This window comes from Lineus longissimus, chromosome 1, assembly GCF_910592395.1.
Source record: "Lineus longissimus chromosome 1, tnLinLong1.2, whole genome shotgun sequence".
Lineage (NCBI taxonomy): Eukaryota > Metazoa > Nemertea > Pilidiophora > Heteronemertea > Lineidae > Lineus > Lineus longissimus.
The window spans coordinates 21,219,642-21,238,992 of record NC_088308.1 but is presented as its reverse complement, the minus strand read 5'-3'; the positions used below and the strand labels follow the sequence as shown (position 1 = coordinate 21,238,992).

The following is a 19,351-nucleotide window of genomic DNA, read 5'->3' as shown; positions in this document are numbered from 1 at the left end:
GCTAAACATGCTAAAGGATTGATTTTTCCTGTTTTCTTTGCCTCGTCACACGAATTCTTCCTGACCACCTATAATAGCACCCCTTATACCAAATGGGTTTGTCTTGTTTTTGAGACACCCTGTAAGAGGTAGACGATAGAATCTCATAGCAATCAAATTTATTGCATGATTTCTTTGATAAAGACACTAGCGAATAATATAGTTTTATGTTGACATCAACAAATTATTGCCAAATGCCAAATATGCTTCTGGTTAAGGATATGAACTCACTCACGGTGGGTAAAGGTATTGGTTTACCTTTGCAACACAATAGAAACAAGGCCCTCTCAATAAAGTGTTGCAGGGTTACTATCGGATAAAAGTAATAAATACGGGCCTTACGCCCCTCAAGATGAACAAAGCTTTTGTATGTTTCTTTTGTGTCGTATTTTCCTCTCCAGGTATTAAGCACCTTTTATTCTTAGGCAAACCGATACTTTTAGCCGCCGTGTCACTGAAAGGTGATGACCCTCCCATTTCTTCAGGAATCTGTAGAGTGTTTGCTCGATATAAACAGAGACACATCCGTGTAAACAATATATAACAGGAATCCAATACACCTTGCTTCAGCCACAAGAATATGTACATGTACGTTACCCTCTGGAGATTACGTCGAGAAGACGACGGAAGCGACGTCAAACTGCCGATATCTCTAGGGAATCTTTCACGATGTAAGCATAGGGTTACAGGCGTGTAAACAATAATAGGAATTCGTTGGACAAACAATGTGTTTATCTTGCTTCCACCATACCCACCACAAGAGCAGGTGGGTCTCTTGGGCATGAAACATCAAGAAGTTTCATCGGCAAAGGTTGACTCAGGACAAATCGAAGTCAACATCGGAATAGCGGAATAGCATAATAATTCAGTCAGAATTTGAAGTTTTCCTTTTTTTGTGCAATTTGTTGATGAAAACTACTTATGTATAGAATAGGAGCCATCAATATGGCTATGTTTTTTCTCTATAAACGTACATTTTTTAGTTGACTGGAACTTACAAGTAAAATATAATTGGACGTAAAGATTTAAGGCTTTTAAAGCTACAAAGAATAAAAATCTGTTGCATGTCAATTTAGTTAGTCATTTCTTTACAATGTAGATGGCAGACCAGCAGGTGCTTTTAACAACCAAGCACCACAAATATCTTCCTTCACCTATCAATCAATTGACAATAAACCTCGCTTTCGTGATTTCAAGCCACGTGAATGATACAAATAATGATAGCCATTATATCAATTTGTCCATTCTTTCTGATGAACACTCAAGCCCTACTTGTCCTCAATTTGGCTGATTGCAATATTTTGTACATGTAAGTAATAGTAAATGCATGGATCAACGTGCTTACTATTAGTAAATATCAAATTTCGAGTTGAGAGCTGAGCGAACTAAAGACCTACATACTTGACTTTGGACAAGTTCGAAAAGTAGTGGACCGTGTACGATGTTGAGGATTTGGATGGTAAGTAATAGTATTGTTTATTAAATATTTCATATCTTGACAGGACATCAGCAGATCACTGTTGCAAGCAGTTATTTGATATACGTAGACCAGCAGTTATTTGGGGCTAATGTAACTTTCGCAAGTTTGACAAGGGCGATTACGATATTATCTAAGAGATTTCCCTCATTGGCTTCATGTGTGTTCAACCGATTTCGTGCTCTGTTGTGGGAAACCAGTTAACCCAGATGGCAATAAATATCGTCTGATATATCATAAGGCCATGAGATACGTTATCAGTTGGCAGAAGATACATGTGAAAATGGGTAGGGCGGCCACCTTTGAACACGAGGTCCTTGCACTTTTGTTCTGATAGAGCCATTTCATCGATACCATCTATTCAGAAATGTCGGTGTAGTCAAAGGGATCTTATCGGTACAGTTCAGTTTGCCTTTTCACCAAAAGGTAATAATATTTCGAACGTATATACAGAAATTAACATACGTAGATTTGTACCACATTAACCAAAATCTAAATGTGTTAAAAAAATTCTGATCTGAACGAGTCGACTCGAACGTCATGTTGTCAGTCACCAAAAATAATCTTGCAAAGATCTTTATCATTCCGTCAGGCTTCATGTCGTGTCAGTGAAAGAGAACGCCTTATCATGTTCGACAAGAAAAATTCAGACACATAAGCACCGTTGTGAGTGATCAAGGAAGTACAGGCCTACTTGCATTTTCTCGGATTCTATTCAAAAGGCCTGATGTCATTGCATTTCTTTCACATGGTAAACCATCCATGGCCCCAGTGATTTTCAGTATACTCCGCCTCTCGATATTTTATTTTGTATAAGATGTAAGAGTATCAAGACCCTGAATCTCAGGATACGTCCATATCCGTGACAGGATAAAGTTCACGGGGAAGTTCACCGCTGTATAACTCAATTGATTGAATGACGGTAACTTTTGGTAACTTGAGATATTTCCTGTCATTATTCGAATTTTCGAAGCAACATCCATGAAACACAATTTAAATTCAGAATAAATTTATAAGGAGAACTTTGAGGTCATAGCGCGCGGAATAAGCAACTTAAGCAATTTGATGTCATTTGCAAAGAAATTGGGCGATTGAAATTTCATCTGTTTTCCCTGTAGTCATATGTACATGTGGCAAAAGTAACGACTTCCAAGACTAATGCCTGTTTGAAACAATATTTCCTTTACTCTAATACAGCTGCTGTTCAAAGATTACTCTAATTAATGCTACCTTGATGTTAGCTATAATGGGAAATAAATACTGGGTTGTGTTTTTATGTATACAACAGAGAGTGATTTAGATAAAAATATCCCTGGCATTAAAGAGGGTTGCCAAGTGCACTGAAACTTCTACAAAAATAGCATTCTGATTAACTGAATCAGGAACACAAATAGTGATAACTAGGTAACGTCTTCCTTGGATGAACCAAGTTTGTGCTCTATAGCTTGTACATCGTGTACGTGTTACGATCTTTTTCCACTTGACAACATACAACATACAAAATACAACATACCGTGAAATCATTTCTAAGACGTCAATTATCAGGCCTATGACTTGCATACAAAAATCATAGGCCTGATCACTGATAGTTCAACTTATTTGAAAGTTGTCCAAGTAATAATATGCAGGTGGTGATTTTCGGCAACGTCACGTTATTTCCCGTCCGACAGGGACTTGCACTGCTTGAAATGTAGGTAATGTATTACAAGACCACTCGTTTATGAAGACGAAGGGATTTTTTTCTCCAATCATTTAGTTTGTGTATCATTTATTCATCTGTGAAAATTTCATGCCTCTGTCTCCAGAAAAAAACGGGTTTAAATCCACCGTGAATGAAATTCGGTATGTTAAAATGTACGGAGAAATTTCGCGCCATGACGGAATGTCGTACCGTCGAAGGCTGGGGTGAGCGTAGCCGATGGACACCACCTGAGCATTTACGCAATTTTGACACCCACATCATAAACTTATATCATTTAAAGAATTTCAGTTTGTAGTTCCTAATTAATGAAAGTGATAAAGCAATCGTGTTGTTTTGCTATTGGAAGGCCATAACAGTATTAAGTAACAACCTAAAAGTGATGTCAGATTAAGGTCGCCTCAAAAATAATCACTTGAATTGTAATAAAACGGTCGTCGAGGATCAATAAATGAGGTGAATTATGGTAAATAGCATCAAACAGACGTCAGATCACGGTCAAACTGCCAAAAATCGTGTTATCGCCGAACAGTTCATCGAGGTGACTAGTGTCACTTGATAATCTTTTTCCGGTGCAACTTGGTGAAAGACATGATAGGCAACGCTTTACGTGTTTGATTTATACGTGGCGCATCCACCTGCTGAAACACCTACCGCAGCATGCTGATCCACAAATGACAAAACGCCTTCTCCGGATGTTTGCGATGGATCATTCCCTTCGGCACACTGCTGCTATTTCAGCGGGATGCACCCACACGAACCTTCTTGTCGTTGTTGCCAGCTCAGGGCCAAGGCAAGGTTTTGTACTGGCTCAGCAGACCACTGTCAGTCAGGTTGTTTCTTTGTATTCCCTTGTTTGTCGATTGCTGACGGGAGACCAATTTTCTGTTTTTACTAAATTTGATATGCTTGCTGGCGATAGAGCCAGTTTCTACTAAGTTTAACTTACATGTAAATACATGTACTGACCAATGACATCAGTTAACCTGTGTACACGTAGTTAATACAGCTGCGTATGGTCGGTCTCCGCCGGTACCTCAAGGTGGGGGCCGTGATCGACCGCACCTAGAAAAACTACCGTATTCGATGATCACAAAAGTTCCATTCGCGTTAGGGGCTCTTATGTCAAGACCCGAAAGTGTTTTGAAATGGTTTGTCAACCTTCGAGAAGTGGTGCCAGAATACTGAGTGTTCAATACTGGAATGTCATCATGCATTTTTCTAAAAAACTTTCGGCCTTATACATTTTGTACTACAAATACACGTACATGTATATCTTTTTATGTGCATTCGAAATGTGAAATACAGTTTACTGTGGCGGGGATGGTTTATTTTGTTCAGAGTGTGTCAAAGATTCAATCTAAATGACTCATTAGTGAAATTATCCCTTCCCATCGCTAGTCGAATATAGTACAATGTATTGTAATTTTTTTTTCATATGGCTATTAGTTGGGAGTTAATTGCTCGTACAATTCGGGGCGGGTGTGGTAGGTAGGTTGATATACAAAATTGACACTTATTGTTTGTGATCACTGCAGTTCATTCAACATGCGGCGATGCCGATAGGCGGACATTTCAACAACGACGACATGTGAATATGAACTGTAGGGATTGTGACCTACTTTCGAACTTGCTAGCAATACATGTTTACAAATTGCTTAGTCCGTTCTTGATTCCCCCTTTCGTCTATAGAATCACCATACAATGTAGAAGGACCGATCGATAAATTTCCTGACGAATCAGGACTGTAATTGGCCTCTTCTTCTTCGTCTTCTTCTTCCTCTTTGTATTTTTATGTTGACGTGCCGATGACTGACTTTCCTCAACACAGAGATTAAAATGGTTCATTTCCATCCTTGCTCATGGTCACTATTGAATTATTTCAGGTCGTGGTTTTCGCAGGGACTGCGTCGTGTCTGATCAGTCATTCAGATGCTGAAGGTGAGTGCATTTCGAATCGACGTCTAATTAAAAATGAACTGGTGTTGTAACAGAATTACTATCTGCAACTACATGTACATGGCTCTCATTCTGAACCATCAGAGGTCCTCCGTCCGTAACCTCCCATCATACCTTCGTTGGTGTAGGGGAGTCCGGGTCGTCGAAGAGGATCCGAAACATGGGGGGGGGGGGGGTCAAGATGTACATGCGTGGCTGTGTAAGATTATATATTTATACGTTAGAATACATCGGTCATGACCGATACCTGACACGTTACAGGGAACATCTAAAAAAATCGTGGAGTGTACTATCGTGTAGATCGACGATTGCTTAACGCGTACGCTTGGCGACCTGTACACGAAACACCAGCCGAACAACTCTGCATGGCTCGTGGATTCGTGTATGCCGTGAGCTGGTGTTCGGACTGTTTATAATGTGATCCGATACTTAGACGAAAAGTATTTTATTCTCGTACTTACAGTTGTTAAAAAAATTGAAATGCCTTTAATAGAATATATCGATCATCAGTAAGACCTGACACGTTAGGTTGGACATTTTAAAAAATCATGTAGTGTGTAAATTGACGATAACTTAATGCGTACGCCTTGCGATCTGTACACGAAACATACTACCAGCCGAAAAACTATTTAATTCTTCGTAGTTACAGTTATTAAAAATAGTTAAATGCCTTTAACAGAATACATCGATCGTCAACAAGACCTGACACGTTAAGTTGGATTTTTAAAACTATCATGTAGTGTGTAAAGTGACGATAACTTAACGCGTACGCCTGCATACGTTTTGCGATCTGTACACGAAACATACTACCAGCCGAACAACTATTTAATTCTTCGTAGTTCCAGTTGTTAACAATATTTAAACGCCTTTAATAGAATACATCGGTCATGACCAATACCTGACACGTTACAGGGGCATCTAAAAACATCGTGGAGTGCACTATGTGCAGATCGACGATTGCTTAATGCGTACGCTTGGCGATCTGTACACGAAACATACTACCAGCCGAACAACTCCGCATAGCTCGTGGATTCGTGTATGCCGTGAGCTGGTGTTCGGGCTGTTTATAATGTGATCCGATACTGAGTCGAAAAGTATTTGATTCTCCGTACTTACAGTTGTTAAAAAATTTGAAATGCCTTTAATAGCATATATCGATAATAAGCAAGACCTGACACGGTAAGTTGGATTTTTAAAACTGTTATGGAGTGTGAAAAGTGACAATATAACGCGTACGCTTGCATACGCTTTGCGATCTGTACACGAAACATACTACGAGCCGAAGAACTATTTAATTCTTCGTAATTACCGTTGTTAAAAATATTTAGATGGCTTTGATAGAATACATCTGTGATGACCAATACCTGACACGTTACAGGGTACATCTAAAAAAATCGTGGAGTGTACTAAGTGTAGATCGACGATTGCTTAAAGCGTACGCTTAGCGATCTGTACACGAAACATACTGCCAGCCGAACAACTCCGCATAGCTCGTGGATTCGTGTATGCCGCGAACTACAGTTGTTAAAAAATGGAAATGCCTTTAATAGAATATATCGATCATCAGCAAGACCGGACACGTTAGGTTGGACATTTAAAAAAATTATGGAGTGTGTAGATTGACGATAACTTAATGCGTACGCTTGCGTACGCTTTGCGATCTGTACACGAAACATACTACCAGTCGAACAACTATTTAATTCTTCGTAGTTACAGTTATTAAAAATAGTTAAATGCCTTTAACAGAATACATCGATCGTCAACAAGACCTGACACGTTAAGTTGGATTTTTAAAACTATCATGTAGTGTGAAAAGTGACGATAACTTAACGCGTACGCTTGCATACGCTTTGCGATCTGTACATGACATACTACCAGTCGAACAACTATTTAATTCTTCGTAGTTACAGTTGTTAAAAATATTTAAATGCCTTTAGTCACAAGGAACGTTGGGGCTTTCTGACTATATCTTTGGTCATCACCACTTGCAACAATCCACCCACTGTAGCACCAGTTCATCTGACGAAGCCACCTGTTATCAAATTTTAGCACTGAATACTGGACCATCAAGCACTGCCTGAGTATTCTTTGTATTATCTATTCCTGCTTATAATACTCGCCGTTACCTTTGCAGTGATAGACACAATCACATTTCCTGATGCCAAGTGCGATGGGACAAGATGTTATATGGAACTGGCTGCTGGCGGGCAGCTTTTCTCTTTATACATGGAACACACTGTTGATATTGCTCCTCCTCATTTTCTTATAGAAGGTAATGTAAATTGGTGAAGAAGGATTCATTCTGGGAGACTATCATGACTGTAGGCATTTTCTAAGACTGCCACCTGTTTGGATCTGCTTCTTCATGACAGACCAGACTCAAATTAGCATCATTTTGCAGCGGCATTTTTAGCATTACTTCGACTTTAATACAAACAATGTATTTTGAACAAGAAAAAACGCCAGATATCTCAATTTTTTCAGAGGTGTATTCGGACCGAACCGTTTCCCGCCGAGTCAAAAACCCCCAGGGTTGTGTTCATTACGGCAAGGTTGTGCGCAATGGAGTAGTAGTCGGCTCAATGGTGCTCAGTCTCTGTGATACTACTAAGGTAAGGGGTGATCGGCCAGGCAAGTTGTCGCCAGCACGAGCTCTTTCGCCCGGTATACCCCGCCCGACAACCGCCTGTTGTCTGGGTTCTTAACCAATCTCTCTCGCTATTACCCGTATCATTTCTAAAATTGAGCAAAAACATCCAACTGCCGGTGTCATAGTTGATTTCAACGATTAATTCCCAATTTGCTCCGTCGATTGTAGTAAAAACAAGGCCGGTGAAAATCGATAAGATGCAGTGTGATATCGCCATTTTGGTATCAAAACTTACAAATCACACAAAATATAATCGTAGGTACTCTACCTAAAAGGACATTAGCACCCCTGGGTGTATAATTAACGTTACATGAGAGCCAGAACATGTTTCAATGAGGGAATATATGTACTTGCTGAAAACCTACTGGGTACACTTCCAGCAGACTGCGACTCTCTACACAGATGAGGGTGAATACAGTGTTGTTCCATTACTCCAAGAGAACCAGAGCGGGATAAGAAGAAGGCGGTCCGCAGACACTCATGTCGTTTACCGCGATTCTTCAAAGGCCAAATCTCGAGTGAGAAGAAATGCGGAACCAGGTAAGAATGATGATGGTAATGATTATGTCCTATAAGATGACTAGTTTTATTTATTTTTATGTTTATAAAACAAAACATAAGTGGCTAGAGTGTACATGTACTTGGATTGTAAAGCAGATAACGTGAAACTTAATTGCCAATTGAATGATGCCATTTCATACACCGAAAAAGAGGATACAACGGATTTTGTGGTGAAACCACTTCATGCTCCTTATGAACTACAATCTCCCCTATGACCCTACTCTTCCTTTTGTTATTCAGTAATAATCAACCAAGTGGTGGCCCCGCCAAGATTTACAGGCACGCAACTCCCTTCCTATAAGCGTCTGTCTCCGGACAGAACTCTCCGATTAGAAGTTGCAATATTCGTTGACAAGGAGTTTCAGGAAGCGTACCTCAAGTCGCCCTTTGGAATTAAAAATCCAGGAAAGCTGCGGGAACATATCATGAACGTCATGAAGCAGGTACATGCAGTTGATGCATCCTTATAGTCAAAACCATATGCAATGTATATACAGGTAGTACTGCATGTTCAGTAGATATTTACTATGCAAATTGTAACGAGTTTGAAGAACGTCCTAAGATTTTGAAGAAATCTCCCAAACCATTTACATATTTCAAGATCAAATTTGTTGTCTTTGCCTTGACGTACAATTAGATGTGGACGAACCATCAACATAAGCAAGACCAACATTTTCTATATGTTTTATTAATAAAGTGTTGAAATGTTCTTTTCCTGCAATTCATATTCATCGAAAGGCTATGTCTGCTATGAAAAGCCTAGTTCCCGTTCCTTCATTGACCTTCATGGTGAGCCCAGCATGAAACTGTTGTGATGGAATCACAAAACAAGCCGTCCTTATCAATATCATTCAGAGGCGCTTGAAGAGATAATCCGTATATAAATATACAATTTTCTTTCATACCAAATGTATGTTATGAGAACAAAGTCACAATCAGAAGACTGGGATTCGATCACTTCAAAGCCTATGTTCACTTCTTCAGGTTCAGATGTGGTACTTTCTGCCATCCTTGGGATATAAGATCCAGATTTACATCACGAAGTTCGTACTTATTATGGAAACTGTAGAAGAGGTACGGAAAAAACTATCTAAGACATTCAAAGGCTTATAACGCAGAATCATGTAATATTGTCCAGGGACAAGTGATGTGCATTTTAAAGGCCTCCATTCTTCCGGACACTCGTATCAACATTTTCCCTCACATATCCAATATCTTTAACAATCAACCGCTCCCAATGAACCAGACGTAGGGGTCGTGTTTGCAATTCCCTCATGTGATTTTGAGTAATCCGAAGATTGTGAAGATTTCGTGGCTTCCTAACAACCAAAAAAATCGTAACAACATTTTTTAAGTAGGTTTGTTCATTGAGGAGTTTTATCATTGTTTCAAACATAATTGTGCTCCCATCACATCTTTCAGATTGGCGAGTATACTGACATAACATCGTTTTGCGAGAAGTACCAATCGTCATACCTGCCTGGTGGATCTCGAGCGGGAAACAGTAACGTCACCTGGGACGACGCCATATTTTTCTCAGGGTAAATGATGTACTCGTCTATTTTGCAATGATTTTACAGAGACTTTGAATGATTCATTATCTATTAGACATTTAACATCGAGGCGAGAAGAGAATGAATTGGTTTACAAAATTAATCAAATAGAGAGTCGGTGTGCCAGCTGCTGTTGGTACAATAAATTGATGAAATGGTCCAGATTTCCTCCACATTGTGAGAGTGATCGTTTTTGAATACCGCTCAGTAATGCCAATACCGCGTGAGTAACTGTGGATGTAGTTCTTTTCGAAGTAATGCAATTACTAATGATGTTGTCGTATCTTTTTCATTCAAAATATATGCCTTTGATTTTTCAGTGTCCTGGGCATGTTTGGAGAGCGTTCGCCAGGTAAGTAAACAGATACATTGTCATTTCAAAATTAGAAAATCGAAGAGAAAGTAACATGTTTGCGAGTCGATAATCCTTGGACATAGAGGATATTAAATTTTGCCGGAAGATAGCAATTGCGAGAGCACTCGAACACTAGACTGGGAAAGATCTTCAAAGTTGGAAAATCGAAGACATTGTCCAAAGTAATATGTTTGCAAGTCGATAATCCTTGCACATACAGGATATTAAATTTTGCCGGAAGATAGCAATTGCGAGAGCACTCGAACACTAGACTGGGAAAGATCTTCAAAATTGGAAAATCGAAGAGATTGTCTAAAGTTATATGTTTGCAAGTCGATAATCCTTGCACATACGGGATATTAAATTTTGCCGGAAACATTCAGTTGGCTGATAGCAATTGCGAGGGCATTCGAACAATAGACTGGGAAAGATCCGTCACATCACAAAATATACTAATTAATAGAGAGGCGAAATCATAAATTCAGATTTTTAAAATCGTTTCATGTTAGAGACATTCATCCACTGCAACAAGGTAGATCATGATGTGGTGCATCTAGCTAGGGTGGATGTCAAGCGTGAATTTTCCAAAAAAAGGGTCCGAAATTAACCCTTTGCTCAGAATGTCACAAATCGAAAAAAGTTAAATAAATTGAGTAGGTATAAGGCATAAGGAAAGTGATTTTTTATTATTGATCATTTTTTATTAATAAATCATACATGATTTTGTAGCTTATCGATTGGACTAAGAGATCTGATATTTTGTTTTGAGATACATGAAGTCCTAGGAGTCATTAAGGGTGGGAAAAAATCGGTTATACCCCATCATCACAAAATGGATTGGTGCCATGAGAGAGGATATTTTCATCTCTGTCTGAATCCCCACCCCACTCAACCCCTTTGACGAAAGCTGATCGATGTTGGGCACAAACAATTATTTCTGGAGTTTGCCAGAAAAACAGAGAAATGGTTGAATCCCTCCCCTGATTAATTCTCTCATGGCATCCTGAAAGCAATTTTGAAATGATCGCCAATCTTACCCAAGTCCTACCAAATTAGCAATGCTAAATCCGATCATATTTCATCATATAATTTACAGGAGAGTATATCTACGGTCGAGCACACCGCTGGGGAGCCTGCAATCCCAAGTACCAGTGTATGGGTATCAACGACCATTTCGAAATATCGCCAGATCTTTGGCGGATTGAACGATACTTAGGACGTCTCGTCAGTCACGAATTGGCGCACACGTATGTTCCAATGCGTCTTCTAGATTTAGAGCATGAATTCCATTTTCAATGGGAGGCCTACTACTTTCCGAAGGCAGTTTTATCCTAAAATAATACTGTCCAGTGATTTATATATCGATACCCCAGTACCCGCGTGTTAATAAGCATAGACATACGTATATGGCAGAGGCTCATATTTTTATTTGTTACGGTTTTTTGCGTAAACAATTACATGTACTTGTAATTCGTGCTCTCTTTTAGATCAATTTGTCTGCTTCAGCAGCCCTTAGGGATATTTGATGACAATTCTTTTCAGTTTGGGCATGGCAGATGAATACAGTGATGTGACATACATGAAAATGTGTAAAAAGGGGTTGATGGTCAGTCAATATAGCGGACGGTCGTGGTCCAACTGCAGCGTCTATGAGCTGGAGAAGTTCCTTTTGTAAGTAAGAAATCGTTATTCCCAAAAAATCTTTGAATTGAGAACCACTTCCAACGTGATTTGGTAATTGAAATGGTAGCAGCTATTAGGAACTGAGAATATTATTACCGGTATTTTCAAATTGGTAGCGGCGTGATTAATAATTCAGAATGGCATTACTTTCAAGAATGGATTGACACTTAAGAATGGAATTACTTTCAAGAATGGTAGCGACGCGATTGACAATCCAGAATGGCATAACTTTAAAGTATTAAGATGATTAGTATGAATATAACTGACCACAAGACTTGATGATACGACAGACTTTCGTAGCTTGTACATAGTAGGTATGGGGGTTCGAAACATCCCTAATATCACCTTACTGTCTAACATCTTTTTCAACAGATCAGAATTTTCAAACTGCCTCGACACCCTTCCCGATAACAAAAATAAAGACATGATTGTCGTCCAAGCAGCCCCTCCCGATAATTCCACGGAGAATGCTACTGATGGAGGATGGGGACCTTGGGGGGCCTATGGACCGTGCTCGAAGACATGTGACGGAGGGGTACAGCTGGCCCTACGAGAATGCAACAATCCAAAGCCACGAAATTTCGGCCGAGTTTGTACCGGGTTCAGGTATCAGATGCTTATGTGCAATATGCAGGTACGCCTTTATCAGCAGTAATCATTCTGGGTATGGCAGTTGTTCGACCAAGAAGAAGCGCGGAATAGTGTGTTATGTCTTTAATTTGGTGTCATTTGATTCAATAAATTAACATCTACCGATAGAGTTATTAGACACCTTTCCTAGATGAACTGATTCCCGTTCCACCAGTATAATGTCGAAAGAGGTACAACAGTTTAGGTAAGGCCATATTTAAAAAGGTTAATGGTTGGTGTTGATTTTCCTTATTAGATAACTATTTCTGTTTTTTTTAATGCTAATACACTCAATATGTCAACCAGCTGCCACTGCCAAACAGTAAAAATGCAGTACGAACTGGGTTTGATCCCTTTGGTGCTTGCAATGACTTGGGCACAGCACTAACACAAATTGGGGACCACTAACTCCAAATTAACTTTTAAATTACAGAGACAGTTTTATTTAGTTTTACCCATTGACTGGGTTGATATTGAGCATATTTCCATGTTGAACTACCTACTTTCAGCCCTGCATCAGTGATGTACGTAACAAAAGCATATGGGATCTGTATACGGAGGAATGTGTAAAAACTGGAAGTAGAGAGGACTTCAGAAGGGATACGCCCGGCATCTATCGGTTAAACGGTATGCATCCTGACATAACCAATGATTTTCAATTTTCTCCGCCTCTCGATATTTCAAACCTGAACATCTCTAAAAACAATGCATATAGGCTACTACGTCGCTAAACCTCCGCATACAGCACTTGAGGTCGCCGTGAAACAATCTCTCGAAGTGTGTCGAGCATGTGTGTACAGCCTATCACATCGGCGCGAATATAAAACCCCTGATTTCCTCGGGAAGATCTGTCTGCGGTTTGAGATAATGATTTTGATATCGACAGCCATATCTAAAGTATACTAAGTATAAACTTCCTTGGCATTTTTGTGAGCTTGAAGTGTATTTACAACGTATCGAGCTTGTCTAATGCATTCTTTCTTGTGAATTTCAGGTACACCGGCATGTGCCCAGAGTTGCAATCAGAAAGGAACATCAATGTGGTGGAACTATAAGGTGACCAATGGATTCAAATGTCGGGACGGCCAGGATGACGTCTGTGTGGACGGCATCTGCATGGTAGGTCGGGGGCATTCCCTTGGTTTGCTTCCATATATTAGCTACATACGGTATTCGATAAACCAAGTCTCTGGGTAAACCAATACCGACAGTGAGGTATCAATCTATATTCTAAAACACCTCAATCTGAAAAATGAAAATAATGAAATATGATTTTGTCTGTTTTTCAGATTGCTTCCATATTTTGCACCAACATAACCGTTTTTGTAGCTGCCTTACCAAACCGCTGCCGTCAAAACGAGGCACATACATTAAACCGTGGATCATTGTTAGCAAAATAGTTTAGAATGAGGAGCAATATTCTCCTTTCAAAAGGCAAAAACCAATAACTCAATTTCACTGTTTCCAAAAGAGGGCGAGAAAGCAGCGCGTTCTCATTTAAATCGACTGTATTTTACTCAGCAATCGTTCATGGTAAACAATTTAGGTCTGTACCCATGGTACCAAAAATCGGCCTTGAAAAATGAGTACTGTATTTTTCAGAAGTTACTTAATTTCTACGAATTTTCAGTTCTGTAGTTGGTCATATCTGTATTGGAAGAGATATTTTGATTTAGCAACGTTTGGCAAGATCATCCTATTCTGTTGTCATTTTTTCCAGACGGTAGGATGTAAGGAAGAAGATTTCTACTCTGCAACAAGACGGGACAAATGTGGTGTTTGTGGTGGCAATGGAAAGTCCTGTCGCATCGTTCGTGGCGTTTTTAGGGGCCAGCAGATGGGGTGGGAGGTTGCCAAGGTATTGCCAAAAGGATCTAGAGATATCTACATAACAATAAATGCCTCCAGGCAAGATGATATGAGAAACAATTTTATTGGTAAGTTCTGCTTTGAGAAGTGCCCGGCATTTACCGTGTTAAAGAAAAGGCCGGGTCTATTTGGCAAGCCGCTCGCCGAACAGGCATCTTTTTTTGTCCTGTTTGGAGAGCCGCTTGCCAAACAGCACTAAAAAGCCACCCTGTTCGGCCAGCCGGGCTTGCCAAACAGGTAAAAAATCTACCCTGTTTGGCGAGCTGGAGACTTCACTTTAATATTAATGAGTTCGGCTCTCCACTCAGGACAAGAAAAAGTCGCTGTTTGGTAAGCCGGGCTTGCCAAATAATCACTTCCTAAAGAAAAATCATAACCGAGCGGACACTATGGGCGTAACAATTATTGATGTCTCCTGTGCATACATGTAGGTTCTGCGTCAATTTCTTATACATTGTCACAAAGAAGGGGAACTTCCAATAACTTCACTTTACTTCAAATAAGTAAACATTCAAAAACTTCGACTTTTCTTCGAGTATGGCTCGACTGGACCATTGACATCCAATCTTGTCGAAACGAAATAAGTGATCTTGACACAAATTGATGACAGGAAGTAAAATCATGATATAGTTACAAATGTATATATTGACTTATCTTTATCGTTATCATCATCATCACCATAATCGTATGTCCCGCTTCAACAACCGTCCAGATGTCTTCTCGACTTCGTATTTTTTTCATAAAATGATTCAGAATTACCTCATTAGCCTAATTGTATTTCCTCACCCAGATCTTGGTGAAGATGATATTGATGTCAACCCGTTCTCCACCATACCAACTAAATGGACTCGGCTGCGGGAAGGGAGGGAAGGAACATACAAGGTGTGGTGGGCAGGCGTGCTTTGGGAATATATGGAAGACCGGGTAAGCATCCTTGAATTATTCTGCCGGTGGAGGGGTGGCAGAAAGAAAAGCTTCTCATCCAGACGGTTTCCAGACATGACTCGGTGCATGTATACAAATATATTGGCGACTGAATACATCTCGGATGCCATCTTGAATTTCACCCTTCCATCCCATGGTTCAGAGTGAGCATCAACTTTTTTACTATGACTCAAGAGAAAACATTGTAAATGCACACACTTTCTACTGATCATCCTGAGGTTTAGGGTTTTTTACTCCCATGTAATATATACCTAACCCCTGGTATATAGGATGCAAGCTGATCGACATCCTGAGATCGGGTTTTTTATACTCCTACCTCGTATATATACAAATTTGAAATATCGAGAGGCGGAGGATATTTAAAGTATGTCACGATGGCTGAATGATATGCGTACTACAGTCAAATCATATTAGGCCTACTCTAAAGTGACCTGCATGTGTTACAAGACAGTATACTATCTGTTTCAGTGGTTACCCCATTTCCTAAGAACAAAACATCGTTTACAGGATGAGGCTATTGTATGGGTACGTATCTCTTCCTCGTGATTTACCAAGTTCTTCGAAATTAATCACTGCTGAACAGTAATATTTCGTGATTGTGTAACGAAAGAGATAATTATTTACTCGTAAATTTGACACCAACATCGTCATAATACTGTACCAAAATTTTCCGATTGCGCCGAACTTCGTAATTGGGTACCTTAGTTCCATACTGCAAGCTGGCAAATATAGCGATAAATTCAGGCGCCCTATTTTACTATCCAAACATCAGTCAGTTATCCCTATGACTTCAAATGACCAAAAAAAACAGCTGTTATCACATGAAAATGTGATTTTTTATTTCAGCTACGAAGAGAAAAGGGTGCGCTGCCAAACCTTGGAATAATATGGCAGTACACCATAGATGTCGATACCCCTGAGGTGACGCCTATAGTCCCCATTCCTGATACCACTGTGTCGGGAAAGACCCCTATCGTCGGTGATGGATCTCAACGGATACGGATTGAACGCTATGTGATGGCAGTGGTGTTGGGCGCGATTCTTTGGCTGTGCTTTGAGTGACTTGCTTAGCTTTTTTATGTGTTGTCTTGCCAATGCTGACGATGATGGTGATATCTCTTGCCAATTTTTGTAATCGTATATACCATGAGAAGTTGACTTCCCAACCATGTGCAGTTTGAAAGGGTCCTTGAAATCGAAGGTTGGCCAACGTACCCCCGACCATTCCGATCACGATCACGATTGTTCCTATGGAACTTAACTTCGACTAGGGTTCGACTGCTTAATATGCAATTGCGACACGGCTTTGTTATTTCATGCTACACTACTCCAAAACCGAACCAACAAAAGCTTTTGCTTTGCAATGTAACAAGCGCTGCGCGATTGAAGGAAAATCACTTTCAATGGAAACCTGCCCTGGCCTTTTGGGAAGGCGACAACGCATGCCGCTGCACTTCGGTTTCCACTGAATTTGATTGCGACAACGCATGCGGCAGTGCTTCGGTTTCCACTGAATGCAACTGCGACGCATGCACCATTGAATGCAACTGCGGAGTGCGACGCGTGTGACAGTGCTTTGGTTTCCACTGAATGCAACTGCGACAAATGCGGCATTTCTTTGTCATTTTCACAATCCACGTATAATGGCCAGTGGCGAAATCGGCTGGGAGCGCCCCCCCCCCCCCCTGCCTCCCTCGCTTTGCACCTTCAGTGTTCTCTGGGAGGGGTTGCACGTGCGACACCTTTTCCAAATTTCTGGATCCGCCGCTGCTGCATGACTAGTGTTTCTATTTTCCGCCATCTCGTCAATTGTTAACTTAGACCGCTTGCTGACAAGAATGTTTGCATTGCATTTTCGCTTTCGGCACCCAGTGCTCGTGTACATACTGCTTTATCTATTTCAGGGTTTTGCGGTTGGAACGATAGTACTAATGAGGCGAAGGAACAAGTGGCGTGGGCCTTTCTTGATTAGGAAAGTGGTGAAGAGCGGTTTCCTCCTTGCCACAATGGATGGCAGAGCGATAAACGCAGTTGCGAAAAGACGCTCATTGCAAATATACAATTGTGTAATAGTGGCCTAATTCACCATTGGAGACTTGCATTTCCTTTTTCTTCAGGACTTGCAAATAGTTGTCACTCCGACTCAACTTGCACGCATCTGTTATCTATGCACGAATGGCTGATGAAGCATGATTCCCGGGCCTCATGTCGAATTGACGGAGTGAACGGAATATGATGAAACGTGATAATCAGGTAGTAGTGCTGGGACATAATGCCGGATCGACACTGATGCTATGATAGAGTTACGCTATAGGGGGGCAGCTCTGGCATACAATTTATTATATGAATTATCAAGTGAACGAGAATACCAAACACTTAGTGCCATCTTTCGGATGTACACCTCTGGCGCCCTCTCTACAGAAACCATCGCATTATCTCGCACTATAATACTCTCTAGAACGGGGAAACATCTTTACGACTGTTTTAGGCATATTTCATCATATTCCGTTCCGACCCGGATCTACAGTACTATTGATCTCTGGTTCCGTCAATATTCGGGACACTGGTGAGCATGATGAAGAAGGCATGTTTCTGCAAACTCGGGCAGTAGAACTTTTTCTGCACGGAATTGAACATTTTTGCATCGTAATATATAAACATATATATTTGTACAAACAGTATAGATACTTCGATGTAATAAATGAAAGATTTACCAGACGGGTGTACATTATTTTTTCGTTTCCAATGGAATTGACATTGTCGGCTTGACGGTCCAGAAGATATGATTGAAGCACCTCGTAAAATTACAAAAACCCATATGCGTTTTTGAGTGTTTATATATCTGAGTGTTTCAGCTTTGTTTACGCTGAAAGACATACAGGTTGTTCTCTGTTTTACCCTATTGAAACTTCATGGTCTCTGATGCTGTCCATTGCATGACAACACTGAGATATGAGTGAGCAACCAAAAGCGTTACACTAAAAAGGCTACAACTCTACCACGTTAGTCACTGTGACTTGGGTTTCAGTTATTGGTAAATAGCGTACGATCAATCAATCTAGAAAGGGCTGCGGTCGTTTTTTTTAATAATGATAACACTACAAATAATAAAAGCCAAAATCCACAGTGATCAATCTAAATCGAAAGAGTACAGTTTAAAAAGAGGTATATTTGCATGTTAAAAAGTTCTGACAACCTACAGCGTTCAGACGATACTTATTTAATTTTCTCAAAATCTTGACCGCCATCTGCAAAATGCAATAGGCCGACGGTAATATTATATTATATATATTGGACACGAAATCGTAATTTAGGAAATTCGCGAGGACACCACGGAATAGTTAAATGAAAGAGTATAATAATGATAACTCTATCATCCTATACTGATTCACGATTGAAAGTAACTGTCGTTTGGCTGTAATGTACACTCGTACACCACTTACTCAATCGAAGCTATAAAAGCATGTTTGGTCCTTTTTCAGTGTGGAAGCAAGTCGCAGGAGTCCTGGGAAGAGTCGAACGAATCTTGGGAGAAGTCAAATCAATCATGGGAAGAATCGAATGAATCTTGGGAGGCATCTGGGGGGGATTCGTATTTGGAATCATGGGAGAGCGACGAGTCAAATTCCCAGGAACATCGCGACTCTCGCTCTTGGGAAAACGGCCGTGGTAATTCCCGTTCTAGGAAAAATAAAAAGGGACGGAAATGGAGGGGACGTGGTGGACGAAAATTTGGCCCTGCACTACGGCGACACTTTTTCCCTGGGAAGGAAGGAATTTAATTTCAAGCAGGTCCAGAAACCTTCTCTCAAACATGTTAACACTTGCTAAGGGCCGCCGCAGTGCTTTATACGGTGTGCTGAGTTTCGACAGCTTGTGTCCGATTTTACAGTAATACTAAAATAAACGCGTTAGGAAATGAATTACACGT

The 19,351-nt window shown here is 40.3% G+C and overlaps 1 protein-coding gene across 3 annotated transcripts; it reads left to right on the top strand.

Moving 5' to 3' along the window:
• The first annotated feature begins 1,276 nt into the window (after positions 1 to 1,276).
• LOC135491748 (A disintegrin and metalloproteinase with thrombospondin motifs 12-like) lies at positions 1,277 to 19,343 on the top strand. 3 transcript variants are annotated; one of them, XM_064777871.1, is made up of 19 exons: positions 1,277 to 1,498; positions 5,102 to 5,156; positions 7,309 to 7,446; positions 7,659 to 7,786; positions 8,205 to 8,364; positions 8,626 to 8,828; positions 9,370 to 9,459; positions 9,808 to 9,926; positions 10,259 to 10,290; positions 11,390 to 11,540; positions 11,836 to 11,964; positions 12,349 to 12,610; positions 13,116 to 13,233; positions 13,601 to 13,725; positions 14,327 to 14,543; positions 15,266 to 15,399; positions 15,889 to 15,945; positions 16,267 to 16,341; positions 18,903 to 19,343. In XM_064777871.1, the coding sequence occupies exons 1-19, from the start codon at positions 1,481 to 1,483 to the stop codon at positions 19,200 to 19,202; spliced, it is 2,511 nt and encodes an 836-aa protein (XP_064633941.1). In that variant the 5' UTR covers positions 1,277 to 1,480; the 3' UTR covers positions 19,203 to 19,343. The 3 variants fall into 3 exon arrangements, with proteins under 3 accessions (XP_064633941.1, XP_064633949.1, XP_064633957.1); XM_064777879.1 differs by having other exon boundaries at positions 1,278 to 1,498; positions 8,208 to 8,364; XM_064777887.1 differs by lacking the exon at positions 18,903 to 19,343 and adding an exon at positions 17,325 to 18,138 and having other exon boundaries at positions 1,279 to 1,498.
• The last annotated feature ends 8 nt before the right edge of the window (positions 19,344 to 19,351 follow it).

Excerpts from the sequence above, each read along its gene's own strand:
- LOC135491748 (XM_064777871.1), top strand. Across the intron at positions 13,726-14,326 it reads GTGTGGACGGCATCTGCATG|ACGGTAGGATGTAAGGAAGA; the intron begins GTAGGTCGGGGG and ends CATTTTTTCCAG. Across the intron at positions 15,400-15,888 it reads GGGAATATATGGAAGACCGG|TGGTTACCCCATTTCCTAAG; the intron begins GTAAGCATCCTT and ends TATCTGTTTCAG.